Source organism: Etheostoma cragini, chromosome 21 (assembly GCF_013103735.1).
Source record: "Etheostoma cragini isolate CJK2018 chromosome 21, CSU_Ecrag_1.0, whole genome shotgun sequence".
NCBI classification, from domain to species: domain Eukaryota; kingdom Metazoa; phylum Chordata; class Actinopteri; order Perciformes; family Percidae; genus Etheostoma; species Etheostoma cragini.
The window spans coordinates 11,640,621-11,664,554 of record NC_048427.1 but is presented as its reverse complement, the minus strand read 5'-3'; the positions used below and the strand labels follow the sequence as shown (position 1 = coordinate 11,664,554).

The 23,934-nt window shown below is 38.4% G+C and overlaps 2 protein-coding genes across 8 annotated transcripts; both read right to left on the bottom strand.

The window, feature by feature from the left end:
• Positions 1–288: 288 nt before the first annotated feature.
• On the bottom strand, positions 289–17,400 carry LOC117936713 (actin-binding LIM protein 1-like). Of its 7 annotated transcripts, none has more exons than XM_034860047.1 (21): positions 16,998–17,400; positions 13,402–13,545; positions 11,399–11,582; positions 11,189–11,298; positions 10,589–10,715; positions 10,398–10,491; positions 10,144–10,231; positions 9,911–9,969; positions 9,196–9,252; positions 8,524–8,601; positions 7,560–7,727; positions 6,940–6,969; positions 6,654–6,783; positions 6,408–6,497; positions 4,415–4,462; positions 4,055–4,119; positions 3,749–3,794; positions 3,629–3,636; positions 3,219–3,293; positions 2,841–2,921; positions 289–2,534 (listed from the first exon to the last, which is right to left on the bottom strand). In XM_034860047.1, exons 1-21 carry the CDS (start codon positions 17,251–17,253, stop codon positions 2,421–2,423), a joined length of 2,052 nt encoding a protein of 683 aa, XP_034715938.1. In that variant the 5' UTR covers positions 17,254–17,400; the 3' UTR covers positions 289–2,420. The 7 variants fall into 7 exon arrangements, with proteins under 7 accessions (XP_034715938.1, XP_034715943.1, XP_034715939.1 ...); XM_034860052.1 differs by lacking the exon at positions 16,998–17,400 and adding an exon at positions 16,504–16,764; XM_034860048.1 differs by lacking the exon at positions 6,940–6,969.
• A 2,098-nt stretch (positions 17,401–19,498) lies between these two features.
• Positions 19,499–23,745, bottom strand: mfsd1l (major facilitator superfamily domain containing 1-like). Its single transcript, XM_034860060.1, has 13 exons — positions 23,535–23,745; positions 22,613–22,713; positions 22,344–22,453; positions 22,152–22,207; positions 21,920–22,063; positions 21,671–21,829; positions 21,438–21,553; positions 21,226–21,326; positions 20,936–21,047; positions 20,689–20,826; positions 20,173–20,312; positions 19,957–20,068; positions 19,499–19,844 (listed from the first exon to the last, which is right to left on the bottom strand). The coding sequence occupies exons 1-13, from the start codon at positions 23,554–23,556 to the stop codon at positions 19,710–19,712; spliced, it is 1,446 nt and encodes a 481-aa protein (XP_034715951.1). The 5' UTR covers positions 23,557–23,745; the 3' UTR covers positions 19,499–19,709.
• Between the last annotated feature and the right edge of the window lie 189 nt (positions 23,746–23,934).

The following is a 23,934-nucleotide window of genomic DNA, read 5'->3' as shown; positions in this document are numbered from 1 at the left end:
AAAAGTGTTACCTTAGTATACCATAAATACATGCTAAAGGGAGGCTTTACTTATTAAAGATTAGTTTTAAACATGATAAAGCCTTGATTATTTTACCTTTTTATGAAGTGTGTGCATGCAAAAGTCTAAAGCCATTAAAATGCACTGAATACTGCACAGAAATGTTCCTCCATGACCTATTGACAAATAAGAGAGGGCTGATACAAGCCCACTACACAAATGCCTTCTTACATCTCAAATGTTATGTATGCATAAAACATAATGACACGAAACGCTGTCACATTAAACTCTCGGAAATAACACTTTAATAGGATTGATACATTTAATAGATTTGATAGCTACAGATGAGTTGGGATTAGGGTTAGGAAATTAATAGAAGCTGAGCATGAATGCAATAAACGTTATGATGATAGGATTTGCTTACATAAATCCCATCTGTCAGGTTATTGAAGCTGATGTCTTAAGTTACAAAGAGGGACTGTGATGGAGGCTATTTTTACACTACTGCTACTAGGCCTACTACTGCATGACATTTTGATAGATGGAAGTAAAGAAAAAAAATGTCTCAAATATATGGATCAAATACAAGCTTAAACAAAGGCAGGCAAATGTTCAGTTCAAACATGGAAGGCAATCTTTCCAGGCTCCAGAGCACCATCTGTTGGTCTTACATTTCCAATGGCTAGGTCCAACGTTGAGAGATGGAAAAAGAAAGGAAAAAAACACTTTTAACAAAAATATCCAAGCCAAACTAAATAGGAACGTATGAGTGATAGATAGCAAGGGAAGTTAAGTCATCAAGTTTGTAATTCTTCCGCCATGTGGCTGGTTTTATGAGTCAAAATATATGTTTTGATGTTATCAAAATGTTGTCATGCTTTGCAGCGTACTGGTACACACCCTGTCTTATCAAAACTAACCTCGTAGAGTCACACTAGAAAATCGACTAACTAACTTCATTTCTAAACAATAGGTGTCTTATCTTATCACATGTGAGTGTGGAAACACTGTTGTACTTTGGTTGTCCTTTGCTTGAGTTTTTCCGTGATGCAGTTTATCTTAACTGAGCCTTCTGTCTCTTAGGTAGGAAAGTGGGGTAGTAATTAGAACTTCAGCTACTTTATAGTCAAGATAATATTTCTAACAATGTATTTGTCACTGCTTCTTACTAATGTGCATGACAAAGAAACACATTCTGTACAGATTCATTGAAGTCTCTCTTTTTTTCCCTCCAAGTTGATCCAGACTGTTATTCTCCAGGGAGATGCAGTAAAAAAATACTGAAATGACGCTCATTAAAACCAACACCCCATCATATATCCACAACAGCATTAATTCTGTGAATGAAGACCCATTCATTTATTTAACTTGTAAGAAGTACAATATTTTATTCAGGGGTGATTGAGGTGGTGTGCCTGGACAGCAGTCTGAATATAACAATGATAAGTTAGAGGGAAACAAAACAAAAACGGTCAAAAGTGTCAAATCATCTTAAATATTCCTATGGTATAAATAAACACATTTCAGTGACCATTGAGTGAAATAAAAATCTTGCTTTTTCAGTTTTTGTGCTTAAACATTTGTGTAACCATAAGACAACAAAGTGAGAATCAACTGAATAACAAAAATATAATACACAAGTAACAATGACAACATTGAGGGAGACGTTCCATATATTGTATCAGAATGACGGGTTGATAACAGTACATTTCATTTACCCAATCACTGCACCATACATCAGGTATCATGACATATTATTCAAAAAGGGTAATAGTAATGATCGGCAAAGGCTTTTAATTAGGACAATCTTACTTTAACTAGCTTCACAACCATTTTAGGAATCAATGTATCTGACTTCAAACACATTAAATACCATAACCACTCTCAAAATGTGTTCCAAAATCATTAATTCCTTAATTTTCAGAAGGCAAGTGGAAAAATAAATTTTTCTATTGCGTTAAACTACATTTTGACACATGATCCTTAATGTGCCTATCCTGATCCATCTTGTAGTTCCCATGTGCAGATATTCAAGAAATATCTTATAATAATATGTATGTAATAAAATATTAAATGAATGGTATATGAGAAATTTTAGAGAAATTCAAGGTTAGGTTTAACTAACGCAAAGATTTTCTGCATTGGTAAATGTCACAAAAGTCAACGTCAATTGTCGGTTTGAAACAGTCTGGTCTCAAAGATGACAACAAAACTCCTGTTCATAACTTTTTTGAGGTATTACACACTTCAACATTATTTATTACAATAGCCTACATAAACTGACTGGGAAACACACTATTGTGTCCAGTCCTTAGGCAGAAAAACATCTAATTTTTGTGTCGAATGCAGAGAAATAAACATAAGGGGTCATCAGAACTTGAAGTGTACTGCATATCAACAAGGAGTGCAATAGGCAGCATTCAGAAGAGATTTGCCCTCTTCTTCATGTCATTACGTTTCCACAGTGGAAGTAAGTTGAATGCTTGACTATCCATGCCAAAGATCTCAAAGAATGAGTCCGGGGATAGGTGTCGCTGCAAAGGAAATAATAAAAGAATGAAATGGACCATGGAAAAGCTGCACAGTTAATCTGTTTGGTGCATTTCTTATACTAAAGTAGAACTCATACTGTTAGTTTGACTGTAACTAAATATATCCTGATCTTGGTTTTAAGGAAAACCTTTCAGCAGATGAATTTATCTACATCCAAGTAAGTTTTAGTTATGGTATGTGTAGTATTTTACACATGGTCTGGTATTTATTAAAAAAATGAAATGGAAAATTTTTAAAACTTTTTTTGCACTTGAACTTTTGCCAATCTTTCTCACATGCTACTGTACCTCCAGTCTTGTTCTGTCAACATCCATGGGAAGCTTCACTCGCCCTCTACTACTAACTGCAAGCAGTTCATACGGGTAGACCTTGATAAAACAAAAACTGGTTGAGAATGCTTTATACTGAATGTTTATTATTGCACATGCTATACTTAAACAATCTTTTGTACGGTAATGCTACCAGCTATGCTGAGATATGAGATGAAGTTAGAAACATCATGTTCCATGCAAATACAATCCATACTGTCGCTACTACACAGTTATCATGGATAGAAGTCTATCTATAGTACCAGTGCTTCCACCTTCAGGGGTACATATGAGATTATGCTTCTATTAGCCTTTGTCAAATGATCTAGTAAACATAAATATACAAACAATACTTGCTTTTGGTTCCGACAAGTTAGGCATAGACACTCCTCTTTCCATTGGTGCTAATGGATGTTGACCGTCATGGATGAGCTACAGAATGAAGCAAACACGTGCAATGGGAAAATGTCATGGCAGGATTAATCACTTCAAAGCCAAAAGCCAAATGGCCAAATTAGTGCAAGTAAAGTGTATTTATACAATGTGGGGTTAAAGAGTCAATTGTGTAATATGGGCTGCATCTGTATTGATGAAAAGGTACTGTATGCAAGCTGTACTGTATGTACAACTGTGAGTTAAAATTGAGTTGAATGAATACTTCATACAACATGCTTATGCAGAGAGTGAGGTGAGGCCGGTCCTTTGGAAACGCAGTAAACCAAACAGGGAAAGGAACAAGAGCGTTGTGTAAAGTTCTTCTCACATACCTTAAAGTCTGAAAGAAGAAAGGGAGGAAGAAGGTAAAGAACAAGCAACACCATTCAATGTCTAAATATTGTATTGATTAATAACATTTAGATGAATAATAAAAATGTCTACATAGTTACCTGTGGATCTGTCACTGCTGTAATGGGAGAAATCAGCTGAACGTGGCTTAATGAGAAGAGGAAAGGAAAACATTTATTCTATTCATAAAGTGCGGTAAGTTGGACAAACCTCGTATAGTTTCTTTAGTGTGTTTCTAGAGCTACCATAAAAAAAACACACACAAAGAATGTGACCGTGTGTCATGAGATGTGTCATAATCTACTTCAAAGTGAAAATAAATGCAGCTGATTGGATCAAAGGACTGTCACTGAGCTTTGAACTGTAATGCTAAAGAGAGAATAAGGTGTCAGTGTTGTCGCTCTTACCGGATTGAGGCCACTGCGACCATAACCAGGCAGAGAGGGCGTTTGGGATGTGAAGGAATTTGGATCTGTGTGTAAAAGTGAAACAGCAGACAGATTAGTTCATAATCAGGGGGCGACTTACAGACAGACTCGACTCTTTGTCCAAATTAGAACAGACTTACTGAGTAGAATATACCTCAGGTTCTTTTCTTAGCCTTTTGCTAATTGTCCGGTAAATCGGACTTCTCAGTACTGCTCTATTTTTATATATACAACAAAAATTGTACAAGTTCAGTGAGAAAACAAATTGAGATAGGAATCAGCAGTTTTAAAATAATATTTTACTGCTTCAAATTAACTTTTTAAAAGGTCATACTGTACCTTGCTGTTTATAAATTGGAGGCCTCCTGTACATGTTGAAGCCTTCATCTGCGGATGAAAAAAGACAGCATCAACATATTTTTCATTCTAAAAAATCAATTAATCAATATTAATTAATCAATCAATTTATTTGTCACTTGAAATCCTACAAACATACAATTCCAGGGAAATATAATCCTGTCAGTTCCTTTAATTTTTTCATTAAAGCAGCCTGATGATGATCATTGTATTAGCAGACCCAAAATGATATATTGTTAATAATAACCTGCTGTAGTGTCCCCTTTTCCATTTCAATGATTTCAGATATTATTCAAATGGAGTAACTTAACACACACTTTTTGCCTAACTATTGTACTTTACAAAAAAAATGCATTAAAAATTGGATTTTTGTTTAGAGGATATTTTCTCTGTAAAAATAATGGGAACACAATCAGTATTATAGAGCATCTGTACATATAATTTACTTACTCAAAAATGTATTTTACAAAAATTGTAGTACAACTTTGTAGTTGCACTACAATTTTTGTAATTGTGGTACACTTATCGAAAAAAGCCAGCACTGCAAAAAAGGTGATGTCACAATGAGCACACAACTCATTTACATTTACAAAATAAGAGAGTGTAGTAAACGATTTTCTAAATACAGTTTAATTTCATGTAATTGTGGAGTTTCAGAAAGAATCTCAAAACAAGTAGATATAAAGACTTTGACTATATACAGCATGGCACTGTTCACTATCCAGAAATCAAGGCTGAGTGGGTTGTTGGTGATTTTCATTTCCACCAAAAACACATGCCACCGATTACTGTTCAGAGCTGGTCACATCTCACACAAACACCCACACACGCGCACACACACACACACGCACACACACACACACACACGCATGAACGCACGCACGCATGAACGATAAAACAGGCTTTAGAAGAATTACAGCACTGCTTAAAATGTGCGAGAGGAATGTGCGAGCAAAGTTGCGAACAGGGAACAGGCAAAGAAATATCAGTCATATCAGTTTTATAAATTACTGCTCAGATCTAGATTTATTTAAAACGGATTCTGTTTGTCAGTCCAAGAATTTAGTCAACAGTGGGGAAGGTGGCAGCACAAGAAAAAATAAAAGTATTGTCAAGAAAAAATTGCCAATTTGGAAAAGAAAGGAGATCAGTGGATTCTCTAAAGGAAGCAGCTACCTGGCATACATAGTGTGTTTTTTTCTGCTGGGGCGCAAACTCCTGTACTGTCTCTTACAGTAAGATGTCATATGAAAAGTGGGCGACTGACAGTCTTAGAACTTTGACCAATGCTGTAGAGGAATGTGCGAGCAAAGTTGGGAACAGGGAACAGGCAAAGAAATATCAGTCATATCAGTTTTATAAATTACTGCTCAGATCTAGATTTATTTAAAACGGATTCTGTTTGTCAGTGCAAGAATTTAGTCAACAGTGGACTTTGACCACTAGATGGCTCAGTGTTCTAACAGTAAAGTGAATCACAGCTCTGTGCCGTCCTTCATATAAATTCCAACACTTCCAATCCTTAAACCAGTTGTTTTTTATTAATGATAATAATATCTATACTTTATTAATCCCGCAAGGGGAAATTACAATGTTTTCACTCTGTTGTTATTTCACACAGGCCTGAATTACACACACATGCTCACTATTTATACATGCACTAAATGAGAGATGTCAGAGTGGGGGGGCTGCCCATGGAAAGGTGCCCCAAGCAGTTGGGGGTTCGGTGCCTTGCTCAAGAGCACATTGGCAGAACCTGGGAGGTGAACTAGCACCTCTCCAGCTACCAGTCCACCACCATACTTTGGTCCATATGGAGACTTGAACCAGCAACCCTCTGGTTTCCCAACCCAACTCCCTACTGACAGAGCTCTTGCCATCCAAACTAGTAGTAGTAGTAAATAAAAAGGCTAAGGCAGTACCAGAAGGGTGTAAGGGATGCAAAAATGGGTGGCAGAAGAGCAGGGGATCTTACCTTTGGTGGGAGGGAGAAAGTGGTGACATAAAGGGGAAGTGGGGCATGTGTCATTGTTGCCAGAGAACAAAGAGGGAGAAAGCATCAATCCTGTTTGTTATTCCACAAAAGAAGTGGAAGGAGGAGTTGCGGAGGTAGAGGAGATAAGGGAGGATGGTAAAGCAGAGAACATGTGAGCAGAGGGAGGCTAATAGCTGTACAAAAGGTGATAAGACAGGTCATTTTACTTTTGTGCGCTCTTCTCACCTGGCCGGTGGAAGTGCTGGGGTGATCTGGACAGAGATGGAGTGTAGCTGTGACGATTGTGTGTTGCATGGACTCCAAAAGATCTGTGGCTTGGAGATGTTGGTATGCATTTTCTGACCTCAAAACTCTCCTTGAAAGAGGAAGCAGTGTGAAATGCACAACAAATTAAAAAAATTAGTATTAAATATGTTAAACTTTTAATGGGGGTCTGCCACATACTGTATATTACCTTTAGTAACTCTGCTCTACCGTCCCTAAGTAAAGTTAATAAAACAAAAATATCTATCTCTGGGGTTTTATTTTGGTTTCCTGGTGGCTAAATCAGGGGAAGAAAAAATAATGACACATGAAACATGAAAGAAACACAGCATACACTGCTATTAACTTTTATCTCCCAACTTGTCTGATATGAAAAAGAAAAACAACCTCACCCTTACACTATGCACTATGTATGCACTAGGACACAAAATGATTATATTATTAGGTACTTTTAGCCAATTATTCGAATTGCTATTACACAGATCATTAAATGCATGCTCAATGGCACAGTAAATAGCAACAAACCGAGTTTGTTTTTATCGGTTTACTCCATATTATGTTTGCAAACATTCTGTGGTTGACCTGCATCAAAGAATCAGCCAAATATGTATAAATGTAAGTGGAGAACATGTATCTATATTCAGGCAAGTACCCTAGATCTAGATATTTAGAGTGTTTTGTGAATGTAGATGTGATATGGCTTCAAAACAAACTTAAAGATACATTTGTCCATTTTTCACAATAAATATTTTTGCATTTTGGGGCCAAACACGGTTTGACTCATAAAACAAACCTAGAAGAATACCACCAAAACAATGACACACAAACATGTCACCGGATAGAACTTGAAGCATTACATGCAGTTACCTCTGAAGGACTTTGCTTTTCATGTCTGTAGCCTTTGTTGTCCAAAGTAGATGAGTTGTTCCCAGACTTATAAGATATCATTTCAGGATGCTCTATATCATATATAGCCTTGACTCTGGGAATGGCTGCTAAGTGTCGGTAATCAATGATCTCATTATCTAGTTTTGCCTGGGACCAAGACAGGAGGAGAGGGCAGGATGGAGGGAGACAGAGGGTGGAAGATACGGTATGGGTTACATCAGGTCAAAGGTCAAAGGTTGCTTAATACATGACTTGAGGGAGGAATAAAACTTGATTCCCACAACACCTCAACCGGTCTGATTTTGGCACATGAAATGGTCTGATTAACACTATAATCTGTGGCCGGTTTCTGTTTCACTGTATTAATTGTTTCTCAGGCTTTTAAGTATAACAAAGGTACATTTTTGGCTCATATTTTGAGGTGTTTTGATGGGGTAAGGTCTATTCCACACAACAAAACCAACAGTCTATGGATCATAATAAACTGGAAGGAGGAAACAAAAGGACACCGAAAGCAGCAGGTTGTATTTATAATCAAATTCAATCTGAATTGCCAATGAATTCAAATTGACATAAGCAAATAATAAAAAAATGAAACAACAAATTCCTGTTCAATATGTGGTTGATTTAAGACAATTGAAGGCTCTTTAACATTCAACCACAATTGAAATCCCTTTTTTTTTTCACAAGATAAAAAACTAGTTCCGATCAGTCAAGGTAAGGTTAAAGAAACATGTTAAATGTAATATATTTTAATTTTGTTCCACATTGGCTATTGTCCTAAATGTTTGTCTTCAATTACAAAAAGAAACATCTTGCAAGAGAGACAGTTTGTCCATGCGAGTCCCCTGTACAAATCAAGGATAAATTAAATGTAAATCAAGCCACAGTAAATTGTGCACCGTGGAAGGTGTTCCGCACATGATGTCAAGCAAGAACTTACACAGATCGCTCGACCCGGACTCCCCGGAGTGCATGAGCCCGGCCTGGAACAGGAGCTTTCGGATGAGGATCTAGTGGGCTAAAGGGGGTCGAAAACAGAGTTAGTTTGAGTCATGGGATGCTGGGAAACTTCCTGCAGCAGTGGACAGTGTGGGGCTGGCATCATGCAGTTTTTGTGCAATGTCCCTTATTGCAATTAACTTGAGAAAAAACACCTTTATTTGTACCTAACATTGATATCAGCCAGACTTATGTTTTGCATTACATCTTACATTGATGTCTATTGCTGTAAATTATGCGACTATGAGTAGATGACTCAATATGGGACAGCCAAGCATGCATCACAGTGTACACTGAAATTCTTTTTGCTACAGCCAACTTGTTTTTAAAATGCATTTATGAAATGCACATACTATATACTGCTCTACAAATAAAATAAAAGCTCCTCTCAATAATTCTTGGATTCAAAAATTACACAGATTAAAAGGAGACTGTATCAATAGGTCTTCTTTTTGAGTCCATGAATCAGCACATGAGATCTAATTGGCCGGCCTGGTCAGCAAAGTGTTGCATGTGAAGCAAGCGAGTGCGGTTAATCCCAAAACGTGAGATTACAGCCTGCTCACTCTACAAAACCACCAGTGCAAACGGCAAGCCCGCTCACAATATTGACCTTCAGTTTATGTCTGGGGAAAAAGAAGTCAAGACAAGGTGTTTTTGGTCTGCTAACCTGGGAAGGAAGAGAATGTGTAAGATATCACACTTGCATTCTCCTTGTAACAGTAATTACAGTTGCTGGATATTAACAGCTATTTTGAAAAGTTTTTGTATGTATACACATACATACAGTGGTGCTCATAAGTTTACATGCCAACGCTTAAGTTGACTAAAAAGAGGAATAAACAAATCATGTCTTGGAAATGTATCTTAATGCCTTAATTAATCTCTATGTATGGTGATGATATGGGGCTATTTTAATTCCAAAAGCCAAGGGGACTTTATCAGGATGCATAGTATCCTGATCCATGAAATGCCTGCCTCTATGGGAATTTAACATAGGGGTATGTATACATATGCCCCCTGTATTTTAAGGAAGAACATTAATTTATTTACAATACATTATTCATTCACAAAGAAAATTGGTGTCCTTAAAGGTTGGATTTTACCTCATTTTTTAATTAAGGCATTAAGATACATTTCTAAAACATGATTTTTTTATTCCTCTTTTTAGTCAACTTAAGCATGGCCATGTACATTTATGAGCACCATTGTGTATGTATATATATCTGTGTGTGTATATATATCATGTCAAGCTATAATAGAAAAATCTGTGTGTGCATACTGCCTCTAACACACAGTAACTTTCATGCACATCAAGGAGGTCTTACGTTGTAACTGTCCTCAGTTCTGTTGCTGTCTCTGCAGTCTGGGTGCCAAACTGTTGATCCTGCAGAGACAGGGACATTATGACAAAAAAATGACAGAATGTCAAAGCAAATGCAGTTCACACATTCAACAGAAAACGTTTGCTCCCTGAACATTAAGATATTCACCCAAGCCTAAATTTATATTCTCACCATGAATGCATGTTCATGCACATCCGGTACTTTCTCACACTGACCTTGCAGGTACATTTCTTCACCTTCTGTGAACATTTTGTTACATCGGCTGCATCTTGCACACCTGGGGTGATAATGTTTCTCCCCTGCCTATAGCAGAATATCATGATAAATGTGTCAGAACCACCAACTGTCTTGTCATATTAATATTCATTTTGAGAAAAGCCATGTCCCAAACCCTAAATCTAAATTACAAGTGATGGAAATATAGATACAATCAAGAGCTTACTCCTCGCTGAAAGTGAAGGTTTCTTACCTCTAGGACCTTTCCAGTTATAAACTTCTGACATTCTTCACATTGTACCCCAAACTGAATCTGATAGTCTCTCTCACAATAGGGCACCCCATCCCTGAAAGATAAAACGTTCCAAAACATTGTTGTTAAGAAACATAAACTCAATTGAGGGAAGGAAGAGTAAGAATTAGGAATGAGAGATTTGTAGTTACTTGCTGATGTATTCTCCACTCAGCACTCTCCTGCACGTTTTACACTTGAAGCAGCCAAGGTGCCACTTGCTGTCCAGGGCTAACAGAGCCTGACCGTTCTTGATGTCTCTACCACAACCAGAACAGTCTGAGAACACGCACATACAGACACACACAGACATATTAAGAAAACCCTCCATTCTTCTTAATTATTTCTGCATATACATGTATAAACTGAAATAGTTGAGTATCTGTGCTGTTTCCTGTAGATTTGCTTTTAAGTTAGTGCCTTTCTGTATGGTCCTAAAGCCTCCTAATCCAGAGGCTTTATGAGTCTGGATCCTCTTTTTATGCCTTTCCTATGTGTAGTTGTACGGTGGATAAGGTCAAGATGAGATAGAGAGCTGAGTTCTACTGTGTCTCTCATACCTGGCAGGATCCCATGAGGATTACAAGATTTTAATGTCAACTCAGTGTTATTATATTCAGTGTAATCCACTGTCCGATTGTTTCTGCTTGGGATCAAAGTCTTGGTTGTATTTTAAAGCTTCAATAATAAATATTTTTGATAGGATAACTGGATCATTGCTGAGAGACAAAATCATATAAGAGTGCACTTACTACTGGAAGAGCTGATGCCGTTAGGAGCAAGAGACGCGGGTTGGATACAGCGCTGACAGAGGCAGTCCTTTCCGCTGAAGGTGACACAATCCCCTGCAGGAAAGGGCTGTCTGAGAAGCAGAAAGAGACAGAGGTTTGCCATTTAACTTTGAAAAAGAAATTTGTTATTCTAACTCCAAACTCCCAAAATGTTTTTTTTTTTACAATTACTTGCAAAAGGTGCACACAAAGCAGGCTGGATGGTAAGTCTTCCCCAAAACTGTGACCACCTGTCCCTCCACAAATTCGCCACAGTTGTTGCAGAGCGTGCCATGAAGCCTCTGGAAGTCCAGCGGGCAGAGGTAGTCGCTGTTCTTCAGGAAGAAGCCACTATGAGCCAGGTCACAGCCACACACTGCACACAGACAACATAAACCATTAAAGCTGCAATAATCTGTACCTTACATTTGTATTAACTAAGCTTTTGACCTTATAACAACCCAACCTTAAATAGCCAAGCTTTCTTTCTCTATATGTGTATTGGTTCACTTAAGTTGCATTTTACCTGAATTTGTTGTGTTCTTGAGACAAGGTATTTGTAACTTCTTCTATAATACATCTGGTCTGTATACATTTGATTTTAATTTAATTTGGGTGAATAACTATGAATTTACAGTTTAAATTGTCACCTTTGTTCTGGCTGTTGTCAAACAGTAATCCATCAAAGAGATGACATAATTGCTATTTGGACTTTCTGACCTCATAATTCTGCCAGGGATTTCTGAAGTGTTTATGTGTCTGACAAGTTCCTGACAGGGAGGCAGTGTTTTCTTCCAGCTTGTTGAGAGTCATTCGATACACCCGTTTACGACACCGTCCTTCTGAACCTGCCACGACAGATTGCACAGAGATGCCAAGGGCAGATTTCTGCTGCTCTATTCCTGTCCTATTGCGACTTACTTGCAACATATGGGTTTTGTTTCAAATACTTTAAAATGACTATTTTTCTTAAGTCTGAATAAAACACACAAAAACATGTCTACATTCCATCTGTGATTGAGAAATAACTTTGATAATGAATTTGTACTTATCTTCTGATGGTAATAAATACATAAAATGAGTGTTGTTATTCCCCTTCTGTCTGTACCATAATGTTTCATTTACTTTGGAAGAAAATAAACCTAATGGGGAATAAGATGGATCACGAAAACAAAAAAGGCTCATTTGAATTACCATTTTTTCACATTCATGGTGTAATATTTTGAGGCAAATACTGATTCAGTGAAGTCCAAAGAGCCCATCGATCCCCATGTCCTCCCACTGTAAGAATACTGCAGGCTTCTCTGCTCTGAAAGTCTTTTTGTTTCCTCTGCGCTGTAAACACAGTCACAATGTGATGAAAGGGCAACAACACGGGAAGCTTGTCGGTTTTGATTAGTCTGGAACAATAACCTGATGAGTAAATATGGTTTTCTCCAAAACAAAGTAACCGGTGAATGACTGTCTGACAACCCGAGGAGGTTTTCACAACGAACCCATTGTGGATGCAGAATATTTTGTAATAAATTGAATCTGATGGCATCAGCAGGCCAGCTAATGAATGCCCAGCAAGTTCTGCTCAATTTAAAATTAACCTAATGAAAAACATTTAATGCAACTTAGGATCAAATGTTACTTGTTTTGCTGCTTGCATGTAAAATTGTGAATACATGTTTTAAAGATTATTTTTGGGGGCTTTTTCCTTTATTTATTAGTGACAGTGGATAGACATGAAAGGGGGAGAGAGACGGGGGGATGACACGCAGCAAAGGGCCGCTGCAAGACTCAGCCAACATGGGGCAAACGCTGTTAATACATGTTTTAATTTAACTGGAAATTAACAATGAGTTTAATCACCTAATGTATAATCAAAACCCCACCACAATACACTACTCCCAATAAACAGTGCCAGATACATTAGACAACTGTATTATTAGGCCTGTGTTGACATTCCTGTTACAGCGCAGCCCTATTTCAAAATGAGATTTGGAGCAAAAGTCAGGAATTCAATAACAACATGTTTTCAAGGCAGCCACCAATTCATCTCCACTCCACATGGGGAATTCTGTCAATTGAATTTCTCTCAAGCTTCCCAAATGTCAAAATTTAAACACCTATAGGGAGCCTACAAATTTATAAATCTATTCTGACTGATTGTAGGATAGTTTAAAAGTGCATGTATTGATGGTACAAACCCTTGCAGGTAAAGCACTTAATGTGGAAGTAGCTGGTCTGGACTCGCAGCACCTCTCCCTTGCATGGCTCCCCACACCTGAAGCACTGGATGACCCGCTTCCCCCGTGGAGAGCATGGGTGGCAGCCATCCTGAGCATGTAGCACTACAGGAAAGCAAGGAAAACAGTGTACATTATTTTTAACAGATATGTTATTCTTTGTTCCCTGCCCAGGGACTACAGATGTAAATGAGCTTATAGCTAACTGGTGCAGCTAAGACGCTGGCCCTGTCAAATAAAAAAATATTGTACATTAATCAGTTCAGTCTGCCTATCTGCATGCCATATAAAATGTCATCTTACAGTACCTCAAAGAGCCAAGTCTTCATAAACTATTTTTTTGCCTACTTCTTTTAAAAAAAACTGCCACTATACAGAAATGTAGCCCCATGTTAGTAACTTCTACTCTCTCAGAAAGTAGGCTGCATCTCTGCTAGTTGAAAGTTCTGGTTGATTTAGCAAAGTGGCCTGTTACAATAAATGTGAAAAAGTAGTCTACAGCCATGCTAGCGGCTCTGTGAGGCAAACATTACTTAAACATTACTTACCATGTTATATGCTTGTGTGTTAGCATGCTAACATTTATTAATTAGGAATAAAGTAAAGTACAGCCTAGGCCTAGGTCAATGTCATTATATGTAGGTATTTTTGGTCACAAAGTATTTTCAAATCCTTCTAAAAAGGTGTATACTTTTCTGCCTTACGGAGTGCTTACATAACTAAATGTGCACACACACACACACACACACACACACACACACACACACACACACACACACACACACACACGCCATTATTTCTCACATTGAATCTTACAACAACATCAGTGACAGTATTCTACATGAGCAAACCTAATCTCATACTGTAGCAAAAACCTCATTCCTTCTACTTCTGTCTCGGTCATGTTTATATGGCAGCAGAATCTAATCACAGCCCACTTGAGAGGTCTTGAATGTGATTAGCAGAGGAGAGAGGGGAAAGAATGTGGCACGTTGAGACTCAAGAGCGTGATGCGGACATCCAGCACACAAATAGATGAACACACAGTCTCCATCTTTTTTTTTTTTTTGATGTACAGTTTTGCCACATGGAAAGTTGTAACAAATTCACATACTAACCCTTGCAGCTTCACTGGATATACTTTATATACCTCAACACACTAATATGTAGGAGTTGTCTTCTTTAACCAAAACAGAATTTCCTCACACTTACAGAACAAAAACAAAAGTGCAGGGGAAGTAATAAAAAAGTAAATATTTCAGCTTCAGAGCAGGCTTATGATTTTTGAAAAACAACAAACTATACATATTTTACTGTGACTTTCCGTGAAAGCAAAAAGCCGTTTTGGTCTTAAGAAGAGGAGAAAGTCTTTCTTGGCATTTTATTGATGACATTTTGAGAATATTCCTGCCAATAGAAGAGCCGTTAGTCGAACATTGTCTGTGCTAGAAATCGCATAAAATCTGATCTAAAAAAAAAACCTTGTGAAAAATAAGTGTTTTTGCTGCCAAACTTGACAAAATCCTGTTGGGAATGTTGTAACCCGTTCCTTTATTCATTGCACTCCAACATTGACTGAAAACACTGCCAAACTTTTCCTAGAATGCCTCAGATATTTGCTGTGATGCCAACACAACATCACCGACTCATGCTGTTTAGAAATGGTTTTGTTGCAAATTGACTGATGGAGAAGGACCTGCTACACTACATTTTAATGCATGTACAGCAATCCAATATCCAATATGTGTATGGTATAATTCTGTAAATAAAGTATGCAGGATAATGTGTGCTTGTGTTAATGGTAAAATCCATGTGTAGAGTCCTCCGGTTGAAATATTACAACAGTCCAAAATGTCCTCTGCTCTTTCTTGATCTCTCCCAGAATGTGAAGCTGATACAGTGTCAAGTATTAGCAAATGGTAGATTTAGAAAGACAGCAAATGGAGAGAAACATGAGACAGACAGCTAATCACATAACCCACTATGTAAAGCTATGAAAACATGCATCTGTGTTGGTAAGGAGTGAGGTAGGGTCTATTTTAAGTCTTCAGAACATTTTATGTTTAAATATACCTCACAAAGTATTAAAATGTAAACTATACAATAGGACTACACATTTAGCCACACAATGCGGTCATATCATTTGTTTTGAATGGTATACGTACATGTATGTGTTATATGAACTGCAAGCTGTATTTGGTCATGCTAGGTGTGTTAATAATCGTTAATAATTGTCTTTAGAGCTTTCCACGGTCTTAAATGTTTTTTAAAGGTACAGTACAAAGACTACTACAATCATTCAGCAGCAGGAACACCCCCTAGGTGGCCAAAAATGTAATGGAATGTCAGGGTGTCTCTCATTCACATATCCCATTTAGAAAGCACTTGACTTATTTTAGATATTGTGCAATAGCACTTGTTGCGTGCTATGAAAAAAGCTCAATTACGGAGATATAAAAAATACTTCTATTCAGTATCAGTGGAGCAGGAAGTTCATGACGACAGCAAACTAAGGAGGATTTAACATCAGCAGACTCTTGTTTAGTGAAATGAGTGGGGTTACTTTACTCTGACTGTGACTGAGTTCCTTGTTGCAGCTAAATAGAATAATCAGAGTGAAGCACTGATTAATTCAGACTTATTGCTAAAATCACATGCTGTTCTTAAGCCCCCACAATGCTCTATGAGTAGCTGAAACAGCTGTGATTGCACTTTTCCCCACTTGGCAACCACAGTTGTTATCTCCAAATTCAGGTTCTAGATTTGGGAAAGGTTTAAGAATCATTACTGTTTGCTAAGAGATTACAGGTTAAAAATGATATGTGGTTTGGACAAGATTTGTAATAACGCTGTACAGTAGAACACAAGATTGCACTATTGGCAGGAGCAGGTCATATGACAAAGTCCTAACATAAGCAATTTTTGTTCTGACCTCTAAAACAATCAAATATCCCAATCAAGTTGCAAATGAATCATAACTATGTAAAGACAAACATAAAGCACAAGCAGGGACAGGTCCTCTTTCTCATCCTCTACACCACACACACGCAAAAAAAAGTCTACCTTTTTCTTTCATGACAGTTGGTTTCCACGCGTCTGCTCACAGCAGCGGATCAGAGTGAGGATGGGAACTAACTGGGCTGCTGGTCCACGGGGAAGGGGGTGGTCCAAAACACAGAGGGCAGGAGTGTGTGTGTGTGAGAGTGTGTGTGTGCGTGTGTGTGTGTGTTCTAAAGGGAACAGCAGGAGAAGTGTAAAGAACCATTACCTCCACCATGCTGAACAAGAGAGTATTTGAATCCCAGACATATTGTTTTGAAATAATTTATATGTCTTATGTCGGATACAAATTTTCTTTGTTACTTTGCAGGAAATAGCCATAGTATTTTTGTAGCTATGATAGATAATAGATAATTCAGTGAATACATCACCTCATTATCATATGGTGTATGTACAAAAGATTTCTCTAGGTAAATTATAGATTGTAATGACAAGTCATTAGTAGAACAACTTAGCACATAGCAACCACATAAAGAAGTAAGTAAACTATTCATTACCAGACATCTCTGTAGGAATACCGTCCAACTTCTCACACAGGAGGTAGTCGTTGGGGTTGAGGAAAGGCAGCTGCTCCATCATGGACTGTTTAGGAATAAGGTAAAGAACCTCTGCAATTTCACCATCTTCAATAATTGACATTCGCCTGACTGAGTTTTTCCTCTTGACCCGGTCCAAAACTACCATTTCATTGCTGTGGCTGGAGCCGCAGATCCTGCCCAGGTTGCTGAGGGTGAGGAGGCCGGACATGCTCATGCTGTCAAGGCTTTCCTCCGACACAGTTAAGGCTGCAGATAGACTCCAAGCGATAAAGCATACATCTGATTACTATAAGATATTAAAGCCCTCTACTGCTCTCTCTGACTTTGTGACTGAGTCAGCGAGTGAGAGTATTGTCTATTAGGTAGTCAAAGACTAACTCCTACCACACGCCACTTAAGAAGATTAAGTAAGGTATATTTTTAGGGTTTATCTTCAGGGTGGAGGATCTGAGTTCGAAGAAGTGTCTGATGACTAATGAGGTCACTGTCCTCCCTCCATTCCAGTGACTTTAACTTTAACTAACAAATGAGACGCATCATTTTAATAATCTAATGATTTGAGCACTGAGACACTGAGGATTATGAGCTGTATTTTATCATCCAGTTAAAGTCTAAATCTTCAGTAGATGTCCGATTTTTGGTTGGATAATGGCCAAATACAAGAGCCAGCTGGATAGCTAAAAATTAATTTTCGGGAACCTTTCATGACCCTCTGACTGCAAATATTGAACATGGGATTGTTTTTTTTCTCCCTCTCAGTAATCTGTTATTTGACATGGACTGCAGTCTTTTGCGAGCTTAACTTTATGGAGAACGGAGAATTCTCCACATTTAACCTGGCACAGAGTCAGGCACGGGATGTTTGGCACCCTGAATCTGGCTGTATCTTTAAGTATTTGAGGACTACAGCATTATTCAAGGAAAGACACGTCCGTCTAAGTCAGTTTAGGCACTCTCTAATCTGCATTTAATCAAATGCCAATGCTAATGTTGATTATATGGGAAAATAGACGGAAGTTGATAGAAAGCACAAGCTTTAACAGGTAACATTTTACTGTTAAAAATACTCAAATACTGCAAAACTGTCCCTTCACCTTTCTTGCGCTAATTAATACACATTTTACCCTCAATTTTCTTTTCTAAAGTTGACTCACCAACAATAAATGGTGCCTGTCTGTATCATTTTAGAGGATTAAAATGCATTTTACTTCAGCTTGAAATATTACATTTTCAGAAATAATGAACAATGTAAATTAGTGGTAGTGGTAAAACTACTAAAACAACAATATAAGTTGGCACAAATTAGACCGCAACGAATACGTACAGGCTTTATGAAGAGGAGTAACAGTAGTGTGAACAAGGAAAACAATTTACGCTTACTTGTGGTGTTGCCACATTTCCGTGTAGCTATAAAGTAGCCCACATTCTTGCAATTGTTGACAGCGCTGTTATCACGATTAGCTCCCCCAAAACCTCCACACTAAGTAGGTACTATGAACTCAGGTAACTATAATGGAAGGTTGTATATGGGACCCAAAGAGTTGAAGTAAAAACCATTGGGAAAAACACTCAAATCTTTACAATACTACCCTAATACTACATGAGCTGTAGTCTACCCACTTCAAACAATTGTGTAAAGAGCTCCACCTAGTGCTAAAAATGCTGTGCTGAGTATTTAGAAAAACATTACACTGGTTATGTTGGTCAACCTGTACTCCAACACGCTACTCCACGTAGCATTTGGGGATGGGATGAAACAAACTCCGGTTTATTGGCATTTCTTTAAACCAATCACAATCTTTTTGGGCGGTGTTAAGTGCGAGACAGAGCAACAGAAAAGAGACTACTCAGATTGGACATATAGTCTAGTTGTCTTGATTTACCCTAAAGAGATCTGACGGAGTTCATAATTCCATAATAAAGATAGTGGAAGGAAACGGAAATCAGCAAAAAAAAAAAAAAAAAAAAAAGGAATCCAGCGGAATTTCCTGCGTTCTAAACTAACTAAAATGTTTAGTCAAGCTTTTTTTTTTTTTTTTATAAAAAGACTTGTAGCACAGAATGCAATGCCAAAAAGCATTTTAATTGTTTCTGTTTAGGCAATGTGATACATCAAATTCCCTTCTTTAAGTAGTACATAATGAAATCTTTAACCATGAACAAACAGATTGGATGTACAAAAACTTTCATTAAAAAAAATTGTAAAAACACAGACATTGATTTTTTTTGCGACATGCATGTTAAAAGGATGTTAAAATGATTTAGGGACCTCACTGTCAGTTATGGCAGTACATTTGATATTGGATGAGATTACTGATATAATGTTACCATCTCAAATAAACTGGAAAAAAGTTAAAAATACAGTTTTGATGGGTTTTTTTGAGCAATTTTTATCTTCCTGTATTACTAAAAAATCTGCAATACCTGGTTCACGTGTAATAAATAATACCATTTGGTTGTAAATGCTGTTTAAATGATCTGTTGTTGTAGTAGCAACAGCAGATACAGTACGGAGAAGCAAGGTGGTTTTAGTGAGGTGTGCAATAAACCAAGTTTCAATTTGAAAACTGCTACATATAAAACCCAATACAGTATATATAACATTTCTCTTTCGCTATACAAATAAAAAGAGAGAAATGTTCAAATTTGAGTAGTGTGTGTAACCAAAACTCAAGAGTTGAGAGAACGAGATCTGACCACCTCGTCCTCCTCATCCCGCTCTTCCTCTCCCGGGTTGAGCGGCTCTCTGTCGGAGTCTCTCTCTGCCTGCTCCGACCTCTTGGTCGGCTTGTTCAGGATCCCGCCCTGCAGAGGAACAAATATCAACTGAACATGCTGCATCCTGTGCTGAAGTCAGCTGGCATTAGACACATGCAGCACATATATATAACGCTATACATGCTATGAGATGTCTGACCTGTCTGTGGTCGACCATGTTGAGCAGCACCGAGGTGATGATGCAGGCGATGGTGTTGGCCAACATGAAGATCATCATCCTCTGCCAACGCCACAACGGAATTTTCGTTTCACTAGACGGGAAATAGAAAAAACACGAAAGGTAAGAAAATCCCTAACATGTAGCATGGACCATCAAGTGCACTGCAGTGAGAGCCTGATCTGAAGTATTTCCTACCTAGACTTGGTGCCCAAAATCTCCCCAACGACCAGATTGGACACCCCGATCCCAACCATCTGTATGGAGGTAGCCAGACCCATGGCTGTTCCAAGAGTAGCCTGAGGCACAACAAGCGGAATAGAAGGCCACATGCTTGCCTGGAATACAGCACAGATAGTTTAAATTAACACACACACACACATATTTCACAATTAAAATCCCCACCACAAAGCATAAGAATTGAAAAAGGATAAGACAAATCAATCACTTATTTAAAATTTTACTTAGGAGGATAAATCCCCTTGAGATGCACCATCTCGTTTTCAAGGGGGTCCTCATAAACCCTCATAAGCTGGGACTCACCATAATGTGACACCAATATATATATATATACACACACACCGCTAAGATTCTTTGATAACTTCTTCAGGACTAAAAACAATAAAAAAAATGATCTGCCTGAAAAAAATTAGGTGTTAGAATGTAGAAAGTAGAAATTAAAATGTTAAAACAATGGCTTTGTCTTTGACTCACAGCAGCGAAGGAGTAGGTGACTCCCAGCCATATGGTGGAGACCAGAGGGGGGACAAAGGTGAAGGCCAGGAGTCCAAACACAGGCAGCGTGAGGATGGCACAGGCCAACGCAAAAATGCCCCGCAGACCCACAAAATCCTGGAACAAAACACAAGACAATGTCACCAAGGCGCCTATTTATTTTATATTGCTTCACACGCCATATTTTTGAAGAGTTTAGAAACAGGTTTAGGTTCTAGATACTTACTATGAGAATGCCCACGCTGGCTGAGAGGACCAGTGAGCTGTCGTAGACCGCCCCGGCGATATAGGACGCCTCCTTCTGACTGTAGCCGTTGTACTTATCCTGAATGAACTTACTGAACAAGAGGAAAAACAGCAGTATGTTACATACAGTTTTATACAGTGGTTTTATAATAATATATACACATCCCGAAGGAATTCTTTCCCTAAAAGCGTTTTCAGACTGTTAACTGGCCTCCAAAACTCCACTTTAACCCTGAGAAATATGCATGTGTTGAGAGTCGATAGCTCTACCTAGCATCTGCGATGAACGGAAAGATGCCATTGTAGAAGAACATGATGGTGAGCACCAGCAGCCAGTATCTTAGTGACAGGAGCTTCACATCCTGAATCCTCTACACACACACACACAAACAGAAGAACTGAGGTCAGATACTCTGTGTGCAGTATCCTTGCACTTTATATTGATGTTTGAAACAGGTTTTCTTAAAAGATAATGTTCGTACCACTTTGCGGGACTCCTCTCGGATGGCGCCATCAAGACCCAGCTGCCTCATTCCGATCTTGTCCAGGGCGCTGACTACAGCTGCGCATACAAAGCCGAGCACACACAGTAGGGTACCTAGAAAGCATCATGTGTGAAACACTCTTAATTAAACCTTTTTTTTTGTTTACATTTTGCTATTATTTAGTCATGCCATGAACCTTGATGTTTCTATCCCCTCCATTTATGACTTACCGCCCCAGAGTGTCCACTGTATGCCATATTGTTCTTCAAACCTCTGGGTGAGGAAGAAGTTCAGGACTGAACCCAGGCGAGAGAAAGCCAGGGTCAGACCGAAAGCCAAGGCCAGTTCCTTCCCTTTGAACCAGAAGGCTGTGATGCGGTTCTGAACAACTGGTAAAGAAGTACATGAGAAGAGTGGTTTAAGAAGATTTGTCTGAGTGGACACCGCAAAGAGTGGTACTTTTTGGAGAGTGGCCATACTGGTAAGAGATCCATTGCCTGATCCAAACAGCAGCCGGCCAGTGAGCATAAGCGGCAGCAGATAGGGAGATCCTTCAAAGTGGGAACCCAGAGCAAACAGGGACGAACCCAAAACACACAGAAATGAGAACAGAAATACTCCAACTGCAGAGAGGAGGAAAGGGGAATCCATTTACCATGAGTTACCGTAAATCAGTTGTTTGATTTGCAGAGAAGATATTTGCAGACTTACAGCGGTTTCCTAATTTATCAATCAGGAACCCAGCCATGATCACCACCACTGCATTCCTATTGGTAGGAGAGAAGAGCACCAACTGTAGCTATTTTGTAATAAGTTGTGTTTCAGTAGATTACAGTAGTCAGTGTGTGTGTGTGTGTGTGTGTGTGTGTGTGTGTGTCTGTGTGTGTGTGTGTGCGTACGTACGTCCAAGCATAGATTGCATAAAGAAGATTGTACTGCTGAGGGGTCATCCCTAATCCCACCACACAGTCCACTGTCCCATTGATCACCGTTGCGTTGGGACATGTCAGGTTCTGTCACAGGAGGGGAAGCTAAATTATCATCTAACTAGCCACAGACTGAGGACAGACTTTGGACTTTTGACACCAAACTACAATGCTGCTGTTGAGTTAATGTGGAGATATCATTCAGTACTGATGATTTCTTTACATTAGTCTGCACCTCTTACTTACCCCTTGGAACTGATCTTGCAAAACACTGGGGATGTCGAAGCAGAAGTAAGAGCCAAATGTCAACAGACAGTTGAAGAACAGCACCACAAAGCGGTAATAGACTGTAAAATAAATAAAATAACATAAAGACTGGATCAATATGTTTCTCCTGGAGTCTAACTTCACTATAAAAGTCAGTCTAAAACATGGACAAAAAGAGACACCAACACCACCGGACACTTCAGTATTTCACATACAACAAAAGCAGCATGTTGGCTTATATATTTTGTCTTCTTTGTTAAAAGGCAAATAATATCCATTAGAAGACAAAATCAATGATAATCAATTACCAATGATACATCATTTATAGTTTTTTTGTGAGGAAACAAGGAAATTCAATTATGAAAAAGGTTAAAAAAACAAACAAACAAGACTTTTGGTCATATTTGGTGCTTGCTTATTTATTTATTTATGTATATATTTATCGGGGCGGCTGTGGCTCAGTGGTCTCCTGCCAATCAGAAGGTTGGGGGGCTCTCTTGTGACTTTAATTTCTTAAAGTCCAGGACTAGTTTCCATTGTGCAAGCTGATGTTTATGCATGGTTTTGTACATTTTCTTTAACTCAGCCCAGTGGGAAGTTTCGTGTTTACTGGGAAAACAAACTGGGTATAAAAAATAAAATAACTGCAGCATTAGCTTAGCTAAAGTTAGCTATTGTCATTCACAAACTAGCAAACCTTTGCTGCTAACGTCATGGTTTTCTCAACTACCCATTTAGTCACATGAACTCTTCTAACGACACTAAAGCATAAACTGCTGACTCTGTCTTTCACTGACCCCGTTTTTTCAGGGAAGTGCAGGGTTTCGAGACAAAGGTTTTGATAGTTTGGCTATGCTAGAGTTGGTTACTTTAGGAAAAATAAAACTGTACTCAGTCGTACCTTTCTCCGCCGGCTGCGTCATGGTGAGCAAAAGGACACTGGCTAGAAGAGAAAGCTTCCAAATCCCATTATTCACTGTTGTTTACATGGACAGGCAGGCTAGCAAGCTACGATGAGGTCCGCTACAACTCTCCTGTGAGTGTCCGCAGCTCTACAAGCTACATGGATCGGTCACTTCCGGTCTCTTCTCTCAGCCTGGACGCAGCGGGTTGTTTGCAAATCTGCGCACGCAGCGACACTGAAGACCTGCAGATTGTTTTTGTTCTTTCTTTTTTTTTTGTTATCCTGGAGACTTTATTGAGAAACATATTATGTTATTTTCTTTAGTAAAAATTGAAGAAAAAGTCAAAGATGAATAGAGAGTAATTATTAAATTATATACATAGTATATGTATATATA